At 41.4% G+C, this 24,009-nt stretch overlaps 1 protein-coding gene across 2 annotated transcripts in view; it reads left to right on the top strand.

The window, feature by feature from the left end:
- HEPACAM2 (HEPACAM family member 2) overlaps positions 1 to 21,156 on the top strand; it is a 45,266-nt gene extending 24,110 nt beyond the window's left edge. Inside the window, exons 4-10 of one of the 2 annotated variants that reach the window (XM_054991568.1) lie at positions 4,292 to 4,588; positions 11,052 to 11,177; positions 11,260 to 11,284; positions 11,386 to 11,423; positions 13,644 to 13,717; positions 14,173 to 14,279; positions 20,716 to 21,156. In XM_054991568.1, coding sequence (XP_054847543.1) covers positions 4,292 to 4,588; positions 11,052 to 11,177; positions 11,260 to 11,284; positions 11,386 to 11,423; positions 13,644 to 13,717; positions 14,173 to 14,279; positions 20,716 to 20,725 — 677 coding nt within the window. In that variant the 3' untranslated portion in view covers positions 20,726 to 21,156. Of the gene's footprint in view, positions 1 to 4,291; positions 4,589 to 11,051; positions 11,178 to 11,259; positions 11,285 to 11,385; positions 11,424 to 13,643; positions 13,718 to 14,172; positions 14,284 to 20,715 lie in introns of those variants that run through there. The other variant, XM_054991569.1, reaches the window with a different exon arrangement.
- The last annotated feature ends 2,853 nt before the right edge of the window (positions 21,157 to 24,009 follow it).

A 24,009-nucleotide genomic window follows, 5' to 3' on the forward strand; every position in this document is an offset into this window, starting at 1 on the left:
TAGAGATAAACATAGTTTGTGCTCTAAAATAGATTTCAGCTATTACAGATGTCAGACTGACAGTAAACAGTAGAGATGACCTGAGTAGAATAAGATGGTCATGGAGGAATTGGCAACTTAAGGTTAGGGTGAATTGACAAATGATTGGCCATATATGTGGGTCTCGATTCTCGAGCGGGGAGTTAAAGGAGGAGAGGAAAGGTATTTTATCAATTTAAAAGGCAGTTTTGCCAAGAATAGGGAACAGCATGGACAAAGTGCCCCAGATGGCATCACAGAAAGAGATGAAGAAAGTCAGCTAAATGAGAAGAATATGTATGATAAAGTGTAATCACTCACAAGCAGTATAATATCATACTTCAAAATATCACAAGGGCTGAATTCACACATACCAGCATAGCGCTAAACTGCCAGAATGCTGGCGTGATTTCTATATATCATTCAAACCATAATAGGCCTCTGCAATGAACAGTAAATGTTGGTTGTTGTGGGTTTTCCGGGCTGTATTGCCGTGGTCTTGGCATTGTAGTTCCTGATGTTTCGCCAGCAGCTGTGGCTGGCATCTTCAGAGGTGTAGCACCAAAAGACAGAGATCTCTCAGTGTCACAGTCACTCAGAGATCACAGAGATCTCTCAGTGTCAGTGTCACTGTGACACTGAGAGATCTCTGTCTTTTGGTGCTACACCTCTGAAGATGCCAGCCACAGCTGCTGGCGAAACGTCAGGAACTACAATGCCAAGACCACGGCAATACAGCCCGAAAAACCCACAACAACCATCGTTCTCCGGCCATGAAAGCCTTCGACAATACAACAGTAAATGTGCTTCTACTGAAGATGACCAAACAAAGAATGTCTCTTATGTGTAAGATTCTACCAGGTAGACCTCAATGACTTCACTACATGAGTCCAGAACTGCACGAGTTAAAGCTTTATTGATAATCTACTAGTTCAGCAATCCACTACAGGTTCATTGCTGGGAATGAAGTTCTGCCCCAAGCCTCAAGTCTAAATTGAATTCTAAGTACATCCAAGTTCCCATTCCCCTTTGCTGCCAGCCTAGTCTTGGTTCCCACTTCCCATCCTGCAATAGCTACGGTGAATATGTAAACAAAAGCAAAGCAAAGCAACTAAGGATGAGAGCAAAGAGGATGTTTTAGAAAGTTCAGGAGTTCCAAGGTTATGTGTCCATGACAATGGTTCTTCTTCCCAGGAGACAGGCAGATGAGCTCAGGAGGGGGGCCCTCCTCTGTATGCTTTCACAGGAGACAGCCACAGCTGTCTCTAACATAAGAGCACAATGTCCATTAGAGTCCAGTCCTTGGCCCAAGTCAGGGGTTGTCAAGCCCCTGAAGTATGGCAGGGGATGCCAAGACCCTGACATTATGGTCCTTTGCACATGAGATGCATACAAGACTGTTAGCAAACAATAACGTGTGCTGAAGAATGTACACGTATAGCTCATTTCTAGGCAAGCTCAATGAGTGATAATGCCATCACATTAAAGTTAGCAAGGCATCATGGGTAGTCCATGTGCAAATCTACCACCACATAGAGCCAGGTCAGGGCCATGGGTGGTTATGTTCAAATCTAAACCAGAAATAAGGTCTCTGGGGTTAGTCGCTGGAGCCTCTGGCAGTTGAAATACAGCCAGCAGAAGGAACTGCTCTGTCAGTTACTCAAGAATGCCAGTAGTATTTACCCCAAGTTTGGCCAATCCAGGGGTTTCATGGTGATTTAAGTGCCATCGAGTTGTAGCTGACTTATGGTGACTCCATAGGGTTTACAAGGCAAGCAATGGACAGAGATGGTTTGCCACTGCCTGCCTCTGCCTGGGCTTCCTTAGTGGTCTCCCATCCAAGTACTAATGAGGGCCAACCCTGCTTAGCTTCTGAGATCTGACAAGATCTGGCAAGCTTGGGACATCATGAATATTAATTACAGGAGGCAGCACTGTGCACTCCTTTTCCCTTCTGTGCTAATTTGGCAAAGTCTCAAGCCCACATCCGGAGATTCTCAGGTCCTGGTTGCTTTGATACATGGCCACATCGATTCTGGCTGTGTGAAGAGAGTAGCCCGGAGTGAGGCACACTTGGATGACTGAGTGTGTGTCTCGCGGTTCTATTCTACTGTGTGACTGTTCAGTAAATAAGTATCCAGCTGCAAGTACTATAATCTCTATTTACCTAGAGCTACTCCAAAACTAATTTACAGATCTTTTTTCTGTAAACAGAAATCTTATGCAATTTACCTTGCTATGTAAACAGAAGAGTTTCGCCCATCTGTAGAAAACCATGTGCAAAATGAAACAACCCTCTTGCTAGGCTTTGGTGCACCTTCCTCTTCATAGCTAATGACATTTGCTTAACGCGCACTGAGAATAAGCTTGATGTTTCTTGAACTTCTTAGCATAGTGGGGGCGAAAGCAAGCTAGGTGAGAGAACGGAGGCCGTCATCACACGGGCATCTCTTCCGTTAAATTTACAGCATATAGCGTCCTACCTGTTATCGGCACAGTAACGTTTCTTTGGGTCACCTAACGGCTCTTCGCGCCACCAGCTGTCGACACCGAAGCACTCTGTTCTGTTCTCTCTAACCGCGCAGAAGCAGCTCCCCCCCTTTTTTTTATTATTCTGGCGTTTAATTCTGCTATAATGGAATAACAGCATAGAAACATTCCGTTAGAGCAAAATATTACGACCCTTTTGTTTCTCCAACTTTGAAATTATATAAATAGCCCTTTGCCCGCAGAAAACTCCCTGTCTGACGTGATCCCCATCGCTGAAGACTCTGCCATGGCGATTGAATCATTTTTACTTCAGCAGAAAGTTTGCATTGTGTTATGTCGTTATGGTGTTATAAGGACATAATAAAATAAAAAAAGGGGAGTCGCAGGAAGAAATGGATTCTGGGATTGAAGGGAGGGCATAGGACGTTGCGAGGCGAAATACATCGATGTGAGGCATTCACACTGAGGCACAAAATAGCGCGACTATCAAGCACAAAGCAGAAGAGAGAAAATCGCTACAGTGTTGGAATAAGGTGGGTGTTTGCTGGGAAATAGCGCCATTTTAGCGCTAAATAAAAGCCCGTGTGACGACGGCCGGAGTTTGGATCTGACTCCGATCTAAGTTTTGCCAACTGGCTGTCAAGAAGCAGTCTTGGGGAGCTGCATGGGTGTGCTGTTGCAACAGGGGGAGGGGGACTGATGCTGCATTGAGACTAACATTGACTGCTTGCTTCATTCCCTGCTCTACGTATTCAAGTATTACAATCACTATAGTCCTCAGTCCCCTGTAAGGTGTCTACAGTACCTCCTACCCTTCAGGGAAGTAGATGGCAGAGGACAAAATGTTTCTTATACTGGGCGTAGATGGCACAAACCTTTGTATGCAGGTGAAATTCCTAGGCAAATCACTGTGTAATCCTAAGCATGTAAGTAAATCCCATTTTATACAATGGAACTTACTCAAAGGTGTTTTTAAGATTTCAGCCTAACGTTTATGTGTTTTCTCAGATATAACATCAAGGAAAGGGGGATGATGTAGCTCACTAAGGTTGTATAAACTATCCTAAGCAGTTCAAGGTTGCATGTGGTGTTCCTACACCACCTGACATGAAGCTACCTGAGAGGTCAGGGATCTGCAGTCTCTTTTGGATCAGGCCTGAAATACTGAGGAAGAAGTGTTAACCCATTCCCTTACGATTTTTTTAACATAATCTCTCCATGTGCTGTTTGAATAAGTAGAGGGAAAATACAGATACCTGTTTCTGTCTTTTTTCCCAGTACATTGGTCTCATAGCAGCTTGTAGGAGGGGGGATTTCTTTCAGAAAAATGGCATCAAGGAAAAAGGTTATCATCCAACTCTTTACTGTAGCCCCTGATAATTTGTATTTTTGAACTTAAATTAACACTACTGTATGTCTTCTAGCTGTGCAGACAAAATACTGAGGTGCTAATCTCTTGACTTTCTATATTTATTATTACATTATAAATATTATTAATTATTATATCACTGCTGAACATTCAGTGCCTTGAGAAATTCCCGGAAAAAGAGTGAGAGTGCCTCTTACGTCCTTCACCCACAATCCTACTACATATTTGTCATTCCTATATCTCGCATATTTCCAAAGAGAATGAAGACTAGACAGACAGCTTAAAGCCAATATTATATACATTCAAGAAATGATTACCAGTAGGTGAAAGTAAAGTTTGATAATAATTTGAGATGAAGCATGTTATTTAGTTGATTTTATTTTATTTTTCACCTTTATCTCCATATTTATACAGATGGACCCTATGGTCTTACAGTAAATTCTGACAAAGGTCAGAAAATCGGGAAAGTGTTTACATTTGATAAAGGTGAAGCAGTCCAGTTTTATTGCTCAGCAGATTCCAATCCACCAAATATTTATTCATGGATCCGGAAAGCAGAGAACTCCACACATGTTATTACACATGGAAGATATCTGGAAGTTGCTTCTGAAAAGGTGACAGAGAAAGCCGAAGAGTACAGGTGCAGTGCATACAATTACATGACTGGGAAACGGGATGAAACTGGCATCTTTGTGGTAATTATACCTATAGGTAAGAATGGATGTGTAGAGCTCAGGTTGCAAAGGTTGTATGAACTATCCTAAGGAGTTCAGGGTAGCATGTGGTTTTCCTGACACCCATTCTATCCTCAGAACAACTTTGTGAGGTAGAGTAAGCTGACAGGCTATGACTGACACAAGGTCACCCCATGAATTTTATGGCTGGCTAATTTGAACTTACATTTCCACAGGCTTAGTCTAGTACTGTAACCATATAAAATTCCCACTTAAATCCAGTGTCAGTAAACCCAGCTTTCATATCCGAGACAGATATATAGCAGGCTTAAACTAATTTAAAAGACATTTCCTCACTTCAAAGAGTCTTGGGAATTGTAACGTGTGAAGACGTGACAGAGTGTCCAACAGGAAGCTCCAGAAAGAACTCGAGGAGAAATGATGCATTAAAGAAATGCAAAAGAGATGGTTCGTGCATCTAGAATCCAGAACGGAATTGCTGGCACTCCAAGAAGGAAAATGTGCTATTTCTGGGACGGGTCAGTGCTATGTTAGGTAATTCTGTGGTAAATGAAATAGCTAAACTGGGCCGTTTCCAGACGGCTTACCTTCTGCCGCTCCATGCCGCAATGTCGCGGCTCGTCCTGGGGCGAACGCGAAATATCACGCGGCTCGTCCTGGGGCAAACATGAAATATCGCGTTGAGCAAAACTTGCGCGAGAAAACACGATATTTCGCGTTTTCCCCGGCACGAGCTGCGACGTTGCGGCATGGAGCGGCAGATGGTAAGCCATCTGGAAATGGCCCTGGAGTGAGCAAAGATGGACCCCCAAATCTTTGTCCATGTTTTTAAAATTTCAGTCTTGGATACTAACATTGCTGTAGGTGCCTCCAAATCAAGGAAGATCAGGCTATAAGTAAATATCAACAAGTGTTCTTAAATACAAAATAAATACTAAGTTTATTTTCTTTCCTTTCCTATCTTTTCTCACTATTTATAAGGTATTAGCACAGGATTATAGTTAGGGAAGAATTAGGTTTGCCAGCCTCCAGGTGAGGGCTGGAGATCTTCCAGAATTATAACTGATCTCAATTGCCCTAGAAAAAAAGGCTGCCTTAGAGGGTGGAATCTATGGCATTATACTAGGGGTGCCACGTCCCCTTACCCTTCCACTGGAAGGGGGAGATCCAAAACTCACTTTTTTGGATGTCTTTGCACACGTGCTCCTGGTGTGGCATGATTACATCACTTCCAGGAATTGACATCATCACGCCACCACCAGTCATCACGCCACCCCAGGAGGCCTGTTCTCCTGCTTCCCCCACACACACACGCACACACACTGGCCAGGTGAATGGCGCTGGGGGGCGGCTGGTGGGAGCAGGAGATACCCCATCCCCACTGGGGGAATCTGGGATCCTTACATTATACTCTGCTATTATACCCTCCTGAGGTCTCTCCCCTCCCCAAACCCCATGCTCTCCAGGCTCCACGCCTCAGATCTCCAGGATTTTCAAACCTGGATCTGGCAACCCTAGGAAGAATTGTTCTGATTTTGTCAGAAATTATTTTTCCTCAATAAATGCTTAATATGTCCAAAAAGTACAGCACAGAGAGCAAAACTCCAGACTTCGCTTGTTCTTCTAGTTACTATTCATAAAAATATCTGATAATAGGAGGATAATATATTTTTCTTGTTGGTATGAAATAGGAAGTTTTTCAGATCCTTTAGCCATTCCATTAATGTAAATTAAGATATCAACTTGTTCATTACCAGATATTTCACCAGCTTGTTTGATTTGCATGACACAAAGAGATGATTCCAGTGGGGCAGTCATGTTAGTCCACTGAAGCAAAACAAAACTGAAGTTATACTTAAGATAAACATGGATAGCTGCCGTCTGTTGTATATAGGGATTTAATGTAATCACTGAAGATGAAAGTTCTGAGCTTTCAGGGACAATGGAAGAAAAATGCATTACAATTTTACAGGGAAACAAGTACAATTTAAGGAAAAAAATACTTTGATGCCAGTGAAGGAAAAACACAAGCCAAGCCTTTGTGTTGCATTAGAAGTCAATATTAAATTTTCCCCTCTAAGGAACAGGACTGCAAAGAACATTAATAAAAAACTAAAAGTTTACCTTGAAACCTGAAAAAATAGTGAAGTCTGCAAGATATATAATTGGACAGAAGTGTCTTCAAGCTTTTCAGAATATGTTTCCAGTAATTTCCGAATTATCTCACTTTATTACAATCATTGTTCTAACTTCAAACTAGTCCTGTAGTGGATACTTCTGGGTGGTCATTGGGGGAGGGTTATCATCAGAATTTAATCTGGAATAAAGAGACTAACCTGAATAGTGTTACAGATACCTGGCTGGACAAGAAAAGGGATTCTACCCTAACTAGACACACCCAGCCAGGTCTCTGTAACTCATGCTAGGCCAGCTCCCTTATCCAAGATCTAAGTGATAGTCATTTCCTGCTTTACTGACCCGTACATATGAAGTCTGCAGGTTTGACATGAAGTTTAATACAATAACATAAGGTAGGAGTCCAACTTGATGCTCAATCCCAAGGTCAACACAACTGATGGCAAACGGTATTACTGCATTCCCTAATGAGTCTCTCTCTCTCTCTCTCTCACGTGGTACACTGTTCAGTGCGCTTCCTTTATTGAATGGGGTGCTGGTGGGTTTGCTGATCCCTTGGGGCAGAACAGGGTTTCTGTTGGTATACCATTTAGCGTTCTACAGCTGCCTGATGGATACCCAGCTGAGGCAGCTTAACTGGACTCAGATATAGTATTGCAACTCCAGGATTTTGATCATTGGGGGAATTTGAGCATTAATAGCCATGGGTTGGATCCAGACAGCTTTTTCACACAGTCTCGGCCTTCCCCTCCATACTATGTCCCCACCACCACCACCAGTCTTTTGTACATGCAGATACCATGATTTTCAACATAGCCCTGTGGAGTGGTCAGAATGGATGATTCCTTCCCTTTTTACCAGCAGAAAGTTGGCTGCATCCAAGCTCACCTCTAGTGCAGCTCAGGAATCCATCGTCACATGACAACCATGGGCCTGCTGTATATTAGAAACAACATATATCAATCCACAGTACGGGCACTAAATGCCAGCCCACTGGAGGGGGCAGGGGAGCTCCCGCCCCTACCTTCCCCCCGCCCCAGCCCTGCTCACCTGGCTGGCAGTGGGAGAAGGAGTGGGGTGATAGCAGGGAGCCACTACTGAACACAGCGAAATGGTGCATGCACACACTCCAGAGGACTCAACGATTCACTTCCAGTTGAAAATTGGAAGCTAAAGAGTCAGAAGTTATAGTGTCTCGGCAAGGCCAATTTTGGCCACACTGAGGGCCAAGCTACACATGACGAATGACACTTGAACGGCAAGTAGATTGAGTGGAGGGCAAGTGAACAGGGAGAAATACACTTGCTGTTCAAGTGTCATTCGTCATGTGTAGCTTGGCCCTCAGACCCAGCATGTAAGGGGTTTTCAAGCAGAAGTTATGCCACTGGGACATCCAGAGCAAGTGCCTGCCTACTGACACACCATCCCCTGCTTTTCAGGTAAGGGGGGATGGCAACCCTAGAGCATATTAAACTGTCTCCTAGTGGGTGGCCCTCAACAACAAATCCTAAAAGACAATTGCCTCAAACAAAGCCTGTGTTTGACAGCCTCTTTGGAAAGCTCCAATGTGTTCAACTCTGGAGTAGTTGACAAATAAAAATTTAGTATTGGGAGGTTGAGTTAGAATTATTTTTTTAATCTATTCTTCTTCCCTTTCCTACAAAATGCAAATCATATTTTTGTTCATGGGTGCATTCACACTTAGATATGCCGACGCTGTTTCATTATTATTTCATATGAATTCAGATTTTTTTTTTCAAAATCCACTCTTTTGCAGCAAAAAGGGTTTCAGATAAAATAATTTTTTTAAAAAATTCATGAAGCACAGGCCATCTGTGAATTCCTGGCCTTACAAACTATGACTAATTATGGTATTGGTTTCTATGATGGCAATATTAGTGTGTTTGCAAAAGGAAGCAACAATTCATAGTTCCTTATCTTGCAGGGCCTTAATTGCAAAGATAGTCAGTCATAAATACAGGAAATATTGACAAGTAAAAGGTCATTCCCATGGCTGCTTGTTCTCTAGTTTAGAGAAGTGGGGTTCATGTTGACCTTGAGGGCCATGGGACCAGTTTGCCTCAGCCCACTTTAACCCCGATGTGGCACAAGGTGACATTGGTGGGATAGCTAATAGGATCAGCCGATCAGAGGGGAGGCAGCAGGAGCTACTTACCACGCTGTGCCAATATCTCGCGATGCTGATGTCACAATACAAATATCATATTAGCAAAACTACCAGTGACAACCAGTCTAGAATTGCAGTACGAATCAAGCCACAAGTAAAGGCAGGATATAAATATGTTAATAATAAATAAATACCTAGTTGGAAATGTAGTATAATCACAAGATTTAAAACAAACAGAATCGTTTTCTCATCTATGATAATTCCAGATGGGTAGTCAGTAGCTGCAGAATAAAACAGAAGGGAAGCGGCAACTAAAGACTAACGAAATTTATTCAAAACAAGATCCCATCCAAAGAATCCAAAATGAACTGACTTTTTTTAATGGATCTTGTTTTGAATAAGCCACTCTTTGTAATATTTCATTCTGTTGGATATAGAAATCGGTCTGATGGATTTATACTTTAGTACATCTAGCCGCTGACCTCGCTATACACAGCATTCGCTGGCTGATGGTTGTCATGTCACTGTACCTCTCTCTCCCAAACATTTTTACAATGTTTAAAAAAGAGATGATGCACCGAGACAGTGAATGAATATTAAACAAAGGCATATGTAGTACTTTTATTTTAAAAAATAAGAGATCATCTGGGTAAGAGCAAGGGGGACAACCCTATCAGTATTGCTAGGAATATCAGTCTTCTGTTTAGTGACGGCTGCCAAGAATGCCTTAATGGGCCCCACCAAACACACTTCCATGACTGTAGGCAAATCCTACGAAGCTTCCTTGGATGAGCTCAGGTACCATCTCTTTGGGAGATTTGATGGGATTGTGTGATTTTGCTTTTAGATTTCATGCATACAAAAACAGTTTAAATAAAAGACAGGGATATAAACATTCTTTTTAAATTAAATAAATACCTGAAAAACTCCTTGTGATAGAGGAAGGCTCTGCAATTACCTGAGCAGAGCGGTAGAATAAAATGCTCCACAAGCATCTTGTCGTACCTGCTCCCTATTTTCTTGTACTTCGGGCAGCTAAGAGCTTGTACGCCAAGCGAAAGTACTGAGAAAAATGTGCTGAGGGTGCCCTCTGGTGGTCATATGCAGCCACTGTGAATTGAATGACTCGGGAGACATAAAGACCAGTTAACTTTTTAAAAATAGTATCTAGTTATGAGGGTGAAACATATCAAAAACAAAGAATCACAGACTTCTAGTAAATATCCTGATTCCTGATCATATAGGAACACAAGGTGATTTTCACCAGGTAAAATGGAAACAGGATATTTGCATTCCCAGTTTAAATCCCAGTGTAGAAAAATTCCACATAGATCCAGCAAAATTACATTACCAAGGAAGGTAAAGTATGTATTTCATTACAATTGACACAAGCATACCCCTATTTACCTGCATTATTTATTATTTATTTCTTTACTATTTCATATTTATATCCCGCCCTCCCCGCAAGCGGGCTGACACTACCAGCCTGATCTTATGCAAAGTTAGATGCACCTAATGTCCAAGTCTGCTTAGGATCAAGCTGTAGTATTACTTTTCTGTCTATAGTTAATCATTCCTTTCACATTGCTTGCTTTGTTATACCCAGTTTTGTTCAGGTTCAGTACATGAATGGCTATTCCCATAATCCTTTGCTTGAATGAAAGCAATAGAAAGGGAAGAAGACTAATATTTGCTGCTGCAAAGATGGTAAAATGAGACAGGTGACTGCTATGTGCACCAACAACCTTTACTTAACACTGCAATTTTTACAACAGCCAGACCCCCCAAATGATTGAGTACCAGATTTCAGTTATCATTGGTGTTTCTAGAACTGCTTCCATTCATGTACCAATTCATGGAACATTTTGGTTCCTCCTATTGTTGCAGACATCATTGACCCACTCTGTGGCCAGACCAAGTTCAGTAATTAAATACTTTTCTGTGCCTGTCTGTAATGCAAATTAAGTCAGACACAGGAATAATGCATTTGAGAAGTTAAAAGTTTCCATTTAAACCTTAAGTGGGAAGTGTTTTCAGCTGGAAGAGTGCAGACTGAAGCAGCGGCAGCAGTTCTAGGGGTATTTATTCACACTAACTAGTGGCCTTGTTCCCATTCCAAAGAACCCTTATGTGTGACATACGGTACTCTGCATTATGCGGTGTGGTTAGTTTTGTTCCACAGACCAAACATCAACATTATCCTTTCCTGACACAGGACCTGCGAAGATGACCCAAAAAGGAAAATATTTGTCACCTCTAGCAATAATAACTGGAATTTCTTTATTTTTGATTGTATCAATGGCCCTTCTAATATTATGGAACAGATTTCAGCCTCATAAAGGTATGTTAACATGAATTCACACATTCATGGTTTTTTTAACAAAAAGAAGAGGAATTGACATTTCTTTGTCTTTTATTTTCAGTTATACAGAAGAAACTGCAGAGCAGGTAGAAAAAACTAAATAATTATTTCCTTACTAACCCCATCGTCTTCCTTTTAATCTGGACCACACATGTTAAATGTCTGGATTTTTCTTTTATGTTTTTAGGCCTGAAACTGATTACAGAAAAGCACAAACCATTTCAGGTAATATGGAATATGGCATGAAATAGGTATAAACTCATTTATACCGAGACCTATTGAGAGTCTCCAATTGTTATGACTCTGGTTCTCTAGCTCTCCCCTTATTGTCTCACGAATGTACCCCTCTTGCCATGCCAAAAGATAACAAGGGGTGCCAGAAATGTGCTAAGTGTCATCCTCTAAGGGCTGTATGACCTGCCAATCTTTTAGAATTTACTGAGTAAAATCTGTTTATTTTCTGTGAAAGTGCTATAGTAATCTAAACAATCTTTTTGATGATTTGTTTGTAAGAGAATATAAAAGTTGGCTTTTGCTTTGCATGGCATGCATTTTGCCAGAATTATCTGCGGTGCATCAGTTTATTTGAGTTTGTTGCTCCAATAAACTTTCTTATTTGCCAACATTACTGCCTTGGTCTATTGGACAGTCCAGGTTCTCAATTGGGGTCTCCCTACATTGGGACACTGGTGAGTTCCCCTCACATAAAGTACAATAATGAACAACAGGACATTCAGGGAAAGAGATATAGTAGGGTATAGAAGCAGAAATTTGAAAGCAAGCATAAAGTCAAGCACAGAAATGAAATATTTCTGAAACAAAGCATAACTAGAAGGCATGTTTAGCGATGTGGAAACTCCCTAGTAGGTGCATATCTACATCAGCAGATCGTACCCAATAGCAAAGCATTCAGTCCTTGTCCTTGCCAAGGCATCTCTCTGACCTACTTCTTACGAGCCACGACACAGCCCTATAATCTGGGTAAAAGCCCTCCTGAGTAACTCAATTTTACAGGGAGGCCATGCTACCTGTGATCGTGCTGATACATGTCACCATTTTATGTGAAAAGAGACCATGCATTATTTTCTGTGAACTTAACAGTTTTGATAATCCAGTGTTCCCATTCACATATAATGTAGTGGCCATTTCAAAAGCACTGAAAGGTTAAAAGGTCACAAAACGAAAAGAGGGGGAAGCCTTGAACTAAACTAAAACCAGTCCAAACCAGTTCAGCCTGCCTGCTCAAGTAGAGATGTTTCTTTCCTGTTCTGCCTGGACACAACTTTCACACCCTTGGGCAGGGTTGTTATGTTACAAGTTTCACTTTACTGTTTAAGAGACTGTCCTCTGGAACTTATTTCACTTGTTGTTCATGTAGCTGGCACTCAAGCAACAGGGTGCCCTGCATGGAGTCCCTTAGCTATAGTTTATAAACTTCCAGTTTGTTTCGATCCCACCATTGATCTTTATTTTATTTCCACCGCAACATGTATGCTCATGGAAACCACACACATTGCTCCTGTTCACACAAAATGGAGACTGTGGGCCAAACTACAAGTGACGAATGACACAGGTTGGACACTTGTCAGGTTCCCTCAAGTTTTGATGGGAAATGTAGGCAGCTTGGCGGAATGTTGGACGAGTGACAGTTGAAAAGTCCATTGGACAGCAGTTGGAGAGCCAAGCTTTAAGACCAGGACACCTACATTTCCCATCAAAACTTGAGGGAACCTGACTGTGTCATTCGTCACTTGTAGCTTGGCCCTGTGTGTATCAGTGACATTGTACTCCCATTATGTGTAGCTGCAGAGCCAAAACTCAAACATCTGAAGATGTGCTGCCTTTCTCTCTCTCACGTAATTTCAGCTTTGATTTCATTGTTGGCTTTTAATGCTGCTGGTATCTTTTAGATTTTTCTTTTCTGCTTTTAGACTTTTAGAGATTTCTTTTACTCTCGGCTGTTGCCTAAATTTGTTTTACCTTTTATGCTGGATCTTTTCTGTTTTAGACATTCACTATTTCATTACTTTTAATAATATTCATATTTGTGCCAGTTATTCAGTTCCTTGCAAGTATTTATAAATACAGTATACATCATTTACATGTATTGTGCACACACAATATATAATGCTGATTTATTGGCACACAAATAATGATTTGTTGTGATCTACCTCAGGTATTTTACAAAAAGAGTTAAAAATGTATGCAACTGTTTGAAATGAACAAATTCATAGAATTTCTATATCTCTCCTGCAGTGTTTCCATGTTATAGTTATCTTCTGTACCTCTTGAATTTTTTCTCTTCTCAAGACTCTTCATATACAACATACACACATGCACACTTAGGTACACAGAAATAGCAAGTATTTCAGTGAGACTGAAGTTTAGTGGAACCCTGTTGTTTATAACTAATATTTTTTCTTTGTATAAATATATATATTTTAGGACATGAAAATGCACTAGATGATTTTGGAATATATGAATTTGTTGCATTTCCAGACCCTACAGGAATTTCTAGGGTAGGTGTTTGTACAGATATATAATTACAGATATTTAATTTTAATCAAATTACAGCTATTTCCTTCTATCTTCGTATAACTAATAGCAATAACAATCTATATATTATGAAACAGACACAAAGCAAACTTTTAAAATGCCCAAAAACAGAAACCACGCATGCTGATTAATAAAGAAAGTAGGCATTTTAGCAACATCTGGCTTTTGTTTTCCTGTTTGCTTCTTTTTTCGTCCTCAGCGTCATAGCCACTTCCTAGATCCAGGCTGCAATTCACACTGAAAACATGTAAAGCCTTTAACCTACATCAAGCAGAACTGAGCTTGCTCTAAAGTGAAACTACTGCCACCACCCCCCTTTGCAATGTGTAGGGTGAAAACTAGTTTGTAATATGTTTTACCCTGCTATTCCAGTTTGCCCATTTCTTTCTCAGAGAAAACTTTTATTTCCTTCTTTTAGGTCTCTAGTCAGTCAGGTACTGGCTCTGATGTTCATTGTCAGGATTTTCATGGTACAGTTTACGAAATTATCAGACAAATTCCTGAACAACACCATGACCATCAGGAGTAAGTCAAAGAAACCTAATGTTTGTACAGGGCTCCCAAATGCTGGTTGCTAGTTGAGCTGGCAACAAGGAACCTCTTCTTTGCAGTGCAAAGTTACTACTCAGATGAGAGGGAGAGATAATGCGGGATGCTGTATTATTAGAAACTCTCAAAGTTGAAAACTGCATACACTTTATTGGAAGCAATTGATGCAAGGAAACTCACACAAGGAAGAGGAGTACCATCATATAGAGGTTAGCATGCCAGACTAGGACTAGGGCAACCTACATTCAAATCCCCCTTCGGAGCCAGTCACTGTCTCCCAGCCTCACTTGTTCATGGGAGTTTTAGGAGAATAAAAGGGAGGAGAGAAATTGATGTAAGCTGCCCCGAGTTCCTTGGAATGTATTCATTTATTTCATTTTCCCCCAATGAGGACCCAAAGCTGAGTACATTGTTTTCCTCTCCTGCATTTCGTCCTCATGACAATCGTATGAAGGAGGTTAGGTTGAATAACAACAACAACAACAACAACATTTGATTTATATACTGCCCTTCAGGACAACTTAATGCCCACTCAGAGTGGTTTACAAAAGCCGTTTCCACACACGTTGAATAATGCACTTTCAATGCACTTTAGTTATCCTTTAAAAGTGGATTTTGTGTTTCACACATGAAAACCCAGTTCCAAATGATCACTAAAGAGCATTGAAAGTGTATTATCCAACGTGTGTGGAAGCAGCCAACATATGTTATTATTATCCCCACAACAACAAACACCCTGTGAGGTGGGTGGGGCTGAGAGAGCTCCTAGAAGCTGTGACTGACCCAAGGTCACCCAGCTGGCTTCAAGTGGAGGAGTGGGGAATCAAACCCAGCTCTCCAGATTAGAGTCCCACGCCCTTAACCACTACACCAAACTGGCTCTCAAGAGTGAGCAACTGGCCCAGTGTCACCCAGAAAGTTGCCATGGCAGAGTGAGGATGTGAACCAGGCTCTCCCATATCCTAATCCAACTCTACTACACCACAGTGGCTCTCTGGGAAAAGGGCAAGATGAGAACGAGATAGATGCCTGAGGGCTCGGGAAGATCTTTTGACTGGGGAAAAGGACTATGATGACCTGTCCTCCTTGATCTGTGTCACATGAGATTTTAAATGCTATTTATTGAACTGTAATATTTTTTTTTTTTTGAAAATTTTTTTATTGGGTTAGAACATTATTATTTTTACATTACAATCAATTTTCCCCTAATTTTTCGTTTCTAACCCCCTCCCTTTCCCCCCCTTTTGTTGACTTCCAACAGCTTTCCCACCCTCTGTCCCTTTTCCCTTTCTTCTATTAAATTCCTCTGTCTAAAACAGATATACATTCTCCATTATATTAAGCAGTACATCTTTAACTCCTTTACTTATTATACACCCAAACCAAACTATACGTCTTTAGATAAACAATTTATCCCATTTTCCAGTTTTGAATATTTCTATATAAAACTATATATCATAAACCATAAAAATTTCCCACATTTAAATCAAACAATTTGATTTGTTCTCTATACATTACTCATTTCATCTTTTTATGGTAATTCTATATAACTCCTCGCATAATCAGTCAATTTAACTCTTCTATACATTCAGTTTGGTGTATATAAATCTTATCAAAGAAAGAAAATATTATTAATTACTCAATCCTCATGTTTAAACCTTATCATTAATTTTTCTCTCTCAATGTTCTATCAATTAACCTAAACATATCTATATATATCTCAATCAATTAGTCTAACTGCTTATAAATTCACATTTCTCTTCCTCCCCCGGTAAAGTCACCCCTCTCTTTTATACTTTTATTATAGTTCAGTAGTTCTCAAACTGCCACAGTTTTCCTCCCACCTCCCACTTCTTCTCCAGATATTGTTTCAGCTTCTCCCAGTCTGTGTTAAACTGCCCTGAGTCCAGATCTCTCAGTTTTCTTGTCATCTTGTCCATTTCGGCCATATACAGCAATTTGTAGATCCAATCTTCAATAGTTGGCACTTCTTGTACTTTCCATTTCTGCGCATACAAAAGTCTAGCTGCTGCAGTCATATAGAAAATCAACGTCCTATGATGGGCTGGAATTCCCTCCATTCCCAAGTTAAGCAGCAGGAGTTCTGGGTTCTTATTTATTTGAAACTGTAAAATTTCACTCATTTCTCTTATTATTTCTCCCCAGAACTGCCTAGCTACCTCGCACGACCACCACATATGATAGAGGGAGCCCTCATGTTTCTTACATTTCCAGCATTTATTAGAAGTATTCGAATTCCCTAGCGCAATCTTCTTTGGTGTCATGTACCAACGATAGATCATTTTGAAAATGTTCTCTTTAATATTAATACATGTCGTTGTCTTCATTGTAGTTTTCCACAAGTATTCCCATGCCTCCATTGTTATTTCTTTATTGAAATTTATAGCCCATTTCACCATCTGTGTTTTAACTATCTCATCCTCAGTATACCATTTCAACAATACTTGGTATACCTTGGATATTCTTTTCTTGTCTTCTTTAAGAAGGGTCTGCTCTAGTTCCGAGTTCTCTGTTCATATGCCCCCTTTTGCAGAGTCCGAATTATATAAGTCTCTAATCTGTCTATACTGGAACCAATCATAGTTAGGTGATAGTTCCTCTTGCGTCTTTATTCTAAGTTTAGATACTTCAATTTTAGTTATTTCTTTGTACGTTAAACATTGTTGTTCATTATCAACAGCTCTCGGATCTATCACCTCGTATGGAACCACCCACAAGGGGGTTCCTTCTTGTAGATAAGTTCTGTACTTCTTCCAGATTGTATATAAACTTCTCCTTACAAAATGATGCAGGAACATCGGGTTGACCTTTACTTTGTCATGCCATAGGTATGCGTGCCATCCAAAAAATTTTTTATATCCCTCTAGGGCTAATAGTTTCTTATTCTTTAATGTCATCCACTCTTTTAACCAAACTAGGCAGATTGCATCATGGTAAAGTCTCAGGTTGGGCAGTTGCATTCCGCCTCTTTCCTTTGCATCTTGTAGAACTTTTACTTTCACTCGAGGCTTCTTGCCTGCCCAAACAAATTCTGATATTTTCCTCTGCCATTTTTCAAATTGTTTAGAGTCTCTGATGATTGGTATTGTCTGTAGCAAAAACATTACTCTTGGTAACACATTCATCTTAACTGCTGCAATCCTGCCCAACCATGACAAATTCAGTCTATTCCATTTGATCAAGTCTCTCTCTGAGTCCATAATTTTTCATAATTATTCTTAAACAAATCTATATTTTTTGCAGTCAGCTCAACTCCCAAATATTTCACCTTACTAGTTACTTCACAGTCCGTTGTTTCCATTAACAATTGTTGTTTCTGCTTAGTCATGTTTTTACATAGTATCTTTGACTTCTTTTTGTTAATGAAGAAACCTGCCAAGTCACCAAACTCCTTAATCTTGTCTATCACTTTTGGCATGTTCTCCAATGGATCTTCCACAATTAACATTATGTCATCTGCAAATGCTCTAACCTTGTATGAATAGTCCTTTATTTTTATTCCTCGTATTTCCTCGTCTTGTCGTATTTGTATCATCAGAATCTCCAATACTAAAATGAACAACAATGGAGATAACGGGCAACCTTGTCTTGTTCCTTTACTGATCGTCAATTTCTTGGTCAGTTCATCATTCACTACAATTGCTGCAGTCTGGTCTCTATATATTTCTTTAATTGCTCTGATGAATCTTTCTCCCACTTGTAGCTTTTCCATAGTGGCAAACAAAAAATCCCAGTTTAAATTGTCAAACGCTTTTTCAGCGTCTCTTTGCACCGTTAGGTGCATAAAGTCTGACTACCAACACTCTCTTTAAATTCCAATTACATTCCACCGCTACAAATCTAGCTTCCACATCTCTCATAACAAATTTTGGCTGCAGCTCCTCTTTTATGTACAACACCACTCCTCTTTTTTTCTTGTTAGAGGCCGCTACAAATTCTTTGCCCAATTTTCCAGATTTTAAATATTTTACATCCTGTTTTCTAATATGGGTCTCCTGCAAACAAACAATATCACATTTTTGTTTTAGTAGCCAATGAAAAATATTTTTCCTCTTATTCGGTGAGTTTAGTCCATTTACATTCCAAGATAATACTTTACACTCCATATTCATGGTTTTGTTGGTAAGTCTTTTTCATTGTCCTTGATAAATCTCTCCATCTCCCGCTCAGATCTGATACGTTTTTTTGCCCCTCCAAACTCAAAGGACACTCCTTCCGGTAACTCCCATCTATATCTGATATTCATGTCCTTCAAAGTCTGAATTAGCACTCTATATTTTTTCCTGTCCAGTAACACTGATCTGGGCAGTTCCTTCATTATGATAATCGTCTTGCCATCAATCTCCAATGGATCTTGAAATTGTTTTGTCACAATCCTCTTTCATGTTTCTAGTTGTAAACTGCACAATCACATCCCTTGGTAGTTTCCTCTGGGTTGCAATTCTCGAGTTCACACGGTACGCCACATCTAGGATAGCCACAATTTCCTCCTCCTCCTTCCCCAGGTAATCAGCCAACACCTCAGTCATCTGTTCTTGCGCTGACTTCCCTTCCACTTCTGGCAGACCACGAAAACGAAGCTGCTTCTCCATGTGTTTAGTTTCTGCAACTGACATCCTCCCCTTCACCAGTCTCATCTCTGTTTGTTGCGTGTCTATTAAATTCTCCATCGCGTCTTCTACTGTTTTAACTCTCTGCTGCGTTCCTTGTAATTCACTACTAATCGTTTCCACGCCTTTTTTCACTTCTGACAGCTCCGACTTTACTGTCTGTGTGACTTCTTTGACCTCTTTAATAAGCTCCAGTTTCGTGTCCTTAAGTTCTTTCATCATATCTATAAGTTTTTTGTCCAAATTTTCTATTGCCGATTGCCACTCTTTTTTCGACATCGTGGGGCTTGCTTTAGCTCGCTCCCACGAATCTGCTCTCTTCCTTAGCTCCGTGGCGTATATTTAAACGTTTTCCTTTTTTTCAAATGTCCCAATCTTTGCCAAAATTAATTTTTTTTTTTTGTATCCAAAATGTCGGGCGTCTTTTCTCTATGGTTTCTCTATGTTATTGTAATCCAAGATGGCCTACTTCCTCTTCCGCTGAAGCCGCGACCCTTCCCCTTTCAAAAATAGCGATTCCCTACTTCCTGTCCGTCGGCAAGGGCCGCTTCCCTCCAGCCACTCTATTGTTGTTACGCACTTCCTGTCTCCCGTCTTCCCACAGCAGGTCTCGCGATGGTGTCTTTTTCCCACAGCTCCAAAACCACAGGTATTCAAAACAATAGTCCGATTTTTGCAATAACTTCTTTAAATTTAGTCTCTTTTAAAATACAACTCCTGCCGAATCTTCACCTCTTTTTCACTAGTCTGTTGCAGTTTAAAAATCTACTTTCTTTCCTCTCTGTTTTTATCAATCTGTCCCGTTTCAAGAGATAGCGATCTTTACCTTCTCTTCAACTTTCTCGGGTTGTAATCGCTGTTTCGATCTTAAATTCTCCTCTCGACTTCCCTCCCCGATCGAAGCTTGGGTATGTAGGTCTTATGCCAGCTGAATTGGCCCCAAAACTGCCGCAGAGATTATAGCCGACCCGTCGCAAGGTGGGACCTCAAGGACCGGGGGGAGACTCCTTGCGTAGAGCCCCCCCTCGTCCGAGATCTAGCTCACCCTAGGGTCTTGAGCGTTCTTTGCCTGCTCCCCGCCTGAGAGCAGTCGGCCGCGGGTTATTTTCACCCCTCCGGCCGGTTAAAACGGCAGTCCGGTCAGCTCCGCAAATGGAGCTGCGTTAGACCTCCATGAATCCCAAACCGGAAGTCGTTGAACTGTAATATTGTAAGCAACCTTGGGCCAAGCTACACATGACGAATGACACTTGAACAGCAAGTGTATTTCTCCCTGTTCACTTGCCCTCCACTCAATCCACTTGCCGTTCAAGTGTCATTCGTCATGTGTAGCTTGGCCCCTTGAGTCCTGCTTTGTGGGATAAAGGTAGGGTAAAAGCATTTTAAAATTAAAAAAATAAACCAAATATTGAATAAGTTTTGGGGGGTCAAAACAGCAGGGATGAGAAATACCATGTATCCTTAAGGAGTCTGAAGGAAGGGGAGGGAGACTGATCTTGTTAGGATGTCTCTTTGTTGTTTTCTAACTACAGCTGGTTGTCAGTCTAATGCCATAGTCTCCATAGGTCAGAGGCGACTTGACAGCACATAACACACACAATGCAAGGTTATCCTGCCCTTCCTCCAAGAAGCTGGCAATGAGGCCCTGCATGATTCTCCCTTCCCCAGGATAGAATGGATGTGCCTTTGGATTTGTTACCAAGTTCAGGAAAGAGTTTAAAAACACTACATACTCCTCTGAATCATGGCTGTTGATTAAGTATATATTTAATCTGTTCCAGTTGTACATGAAGAGACAAAAGGAAGTATATTGATGAAATCTGTTTCTGGAGGTGAATGGAGAAGCAACAACCGCTGGCCAAGCTATGCCACTTATAATGAAAATGCCATCTCAGTTTAGCAAAACTTTTTCCTTATTACTGCATTCGTAATATTTTTGTATATGCTTTCTTTAAATCCTGCTCCCTGGAAGCAGCTGCTGATTACAAAAGGGACATTAAGAGTTGCAAAGTCAACAAGCAGGGACAAAAACGTCAACGTGTTGGATTCTTTAATTAAAACTTTATATTGACCTGCACTGTTGGAGACAAGCTATATACTGCCAACATGATGAACGCGGTATGTGTTTATTAACAAGCACCTGATTTGGTCAAAAACCATCCTAAAATTTTCAGTACAAGACTGCAGCTGAAACAAATAAAGTGACTTTTGTGGCTATTATACTGAAGTTTTATGTGTGTGTTTGTGTAAGTGTGCGTGCATGCTGCAGCAGCAGTGCTTCAAAGCATGGAAGACCCAACCTCATTCACACAATACTTTCCCCCAGATTTAACCAGCCGTAACTTTTCTAGCTGATTAATCATTCCTTCACTAAATAAAATCTCTCTAGTTACCGGCAGGCGTTGGGGACAGATGATGGCAAACGTTGCTGCATTCATGCCCAGTGTGTGAAGATCCCAGAGGATGCTGCACTAGATGGAAGCAAGGCCAAGGTCACAAACTGAGTAAAAGGCAGAGGTTGATTCTGAGCTACTGAAATCAAATCCCTCATATCAATTCCCCTTAATTTAGTTTACACTCAAAACATTCAAATCCCACTCAGATCTCTCAGATATATTTCCTTGCCACAGATGGACCTTGTCTATGACTTAAAGAAGCAGGAGTCCCGCAAAGATAACATGAAGGACAGCTGTTATTCCATCAGGAGCTCAGTGCCCTTCCAGCCAGCCCACCTTCAGACATCACACTGGTCACGTAGGGCCAAGCTACAAGTGACGAGTGACACTTGAACGGCATGTGAACAGACTCACGTGTATTCCTCCTTGTTCACTTGCGCTCCACTTAATCGCTGTGAGAGTTGGATTGGAAGAATTGCTCAGGGGCCAAGCCTATTGGGTTCCTGTGAGGACTGACAGTCCTTGCTAGGTGCAAATGCACCCCCCACACACACACACACACAAGGGGAATTTTAACATTCTTCATCTAACGCCAGGCTCCAACCCCACACCAGTCTCTGTGCCACTGCCAACCTCAGGGGCCAGAGCGAGTGGGTTCCTGTGAGGACTTACAGTCTTGCCAGGTTCAAATGCAGCCCCCCACAAGGGGAATTTTAACCTCCTGTTGTGGAGATGGATTCTGCTGGCGGAAGGCTTCCCACTCAGCCACCCTGTTGGAGAGAGGGATTCTGGCAGTTGCCACTCTCATCTTGAGGGGATGGGCTTCTCCTTTGTCTCTTTCTGCCTCCTCCCCCAACAGAAGGACTTGGTTGTTCAGAGCTGGGCTCTGACCCCACCCCAGTCTCTGTGTCTCTGCCAGCCTCAGGGGCTAAGCCTTGGCCGAGCCAAGGTTAACTTCCTTGCCAAGTGCAAATGCACCCCCCCCCACACACACACACAAGGGGAATTTTAACCTCGTTCTCCATGAGTTGCAGAGATGGATTCTCCTGGTGGAAGGCTTTCATCACAGACACCCTGTTGGGGAGATGGATTCTGGCGGTTGTGGCAACTTCTACCCAAGGTTTGTTTCCAGATTAAAAGGCTTTTCCTTTGTGACCTCCAGGCTTCCTCGCCCACTCCATTGGGAAGATTTCTGTTCCCCCAAGGTATCCTTCCCCCCCACTCCAGGATTAACCTCCCCTCATGGATCACCTGTACAAGAATATTCCTGCCTCTTCATATAACATCTACGCCTTCCCCCCAAGATTAACCTCCTCTCACAGATTGTCTCTGTCCTCCTGTCCTTTAAAATAATATTCCTGTCTCCCCAAGAACATCTCCTTGACTGTCCCCTCAAAGAGTATTTCTGTCCCCATTCCCAGGGCAGTTTAGCTGGTTCCAGAGACTGTCATTCCACTCTGGGGGCCGTCATTCCATTTTCAGAGGAAGATTCTCTAACTCCATCACACATTTTCATTGCAACTTTTTGCTGCTGCAATGTATTTCAATGGAGCCAATGCAAGTCAATTGGCATTCATGGCCCCCATTATATCTAATGGAACTTTCCTGGGGCACCCGCTTTGGGGGGTCTATAGCTCAGACATCCAAAATCCAATCTTTGCCCACTCAGAGGGTGGCTGGAGGAGACCCTGCCAAAGACTCCCTGTGAGTTTGGCCTCTCTGACTGCCAAGGGGGCCGTTCTACAGCCTCTGGAAGTGATGAAGCATGAACCAAATGAACCAGTTCGCGAACTAGGCAATTTCATGTTGGTGCGTGGTTCGTGCAACGTGATGAACCACAAACCGCCATGAACTGCCATTTTCCTGGTTCATGCCCATCTCTAGTAATGATTTGTTAGAATTTTTCTTATTGTTATGTGAATTTATCTTTGATTGAACATAGTGTTCCTGCACCTTTGTAACCATTTAACTTAAGAAATATTTGTCAAACAATACATGCTGTTTTTCATATTTCCCCTTGCATCTTTTAATCTACATCCTGATCTTCCAGGTAACTGTCTGTAACTGAATAGATATAACTACTTACTTTTGTCATAGCAGACAAGATTTTCTCTGTACCTACATTAAAAGGACCCTGACTCTTTAAAGACAGAAGACAGAAAGAGCAGCAATGTGTTTTCCTGTAATGAAATAGCTGATGTATAGCTGTTTTGACAGCAGTATTGGCTTTCAGTCGACACCACATTACTGGCAGAAAATAGTAAAGACTTGAAATGACTGTGTCATATATGCCTGTCTGCATATCTGCCATGAATGCATTCTTTGTTATGTACTGGTCCTCTGAGGGCATGAGAAGTTTCTTATTGATGTTAAGGCAGTAGGTTATCTTGCAAGTATTTACTTTCTCTTTCCTCGCTGCCTCCAGCAAGTGTCCTTGAAGCCCGGCTGTGGCTGGCTCGAAATGTATCCTTCTTGGGAACTGAGATGATTTTATTCTTTGTCCTGTCTAGCCTAAACCTAGCTTCTCCTCTTCACCCCCCTGGCTCCTTCGCACCCAAACTTTAACGGTCCCTATCCTGATGGCGGGAACCTTCCCTAAAACTAATACTACCGACCCCACCCACATCACTTCAGCCAATTCAGTTGTCTGAGCACCTTGAACTTGATGGATCTCTAATA

The sequence above is a fragment of the Eublepharis macularius genome, chromosome 11, assembly GCF_028583425.1.
Source record: "Eublepharis macularius isolate TG4126 chromosome 11, MPM_Emac_v1.0, whole genome shotgun sequence".
In the NCBI taxonomy this organism is placed as follows: Eukaryota; Metazoa; Chordata; class Lepidosauria; order Squamata; family Eublepharidae; genus Eublepharis; species Eublepharis macularius.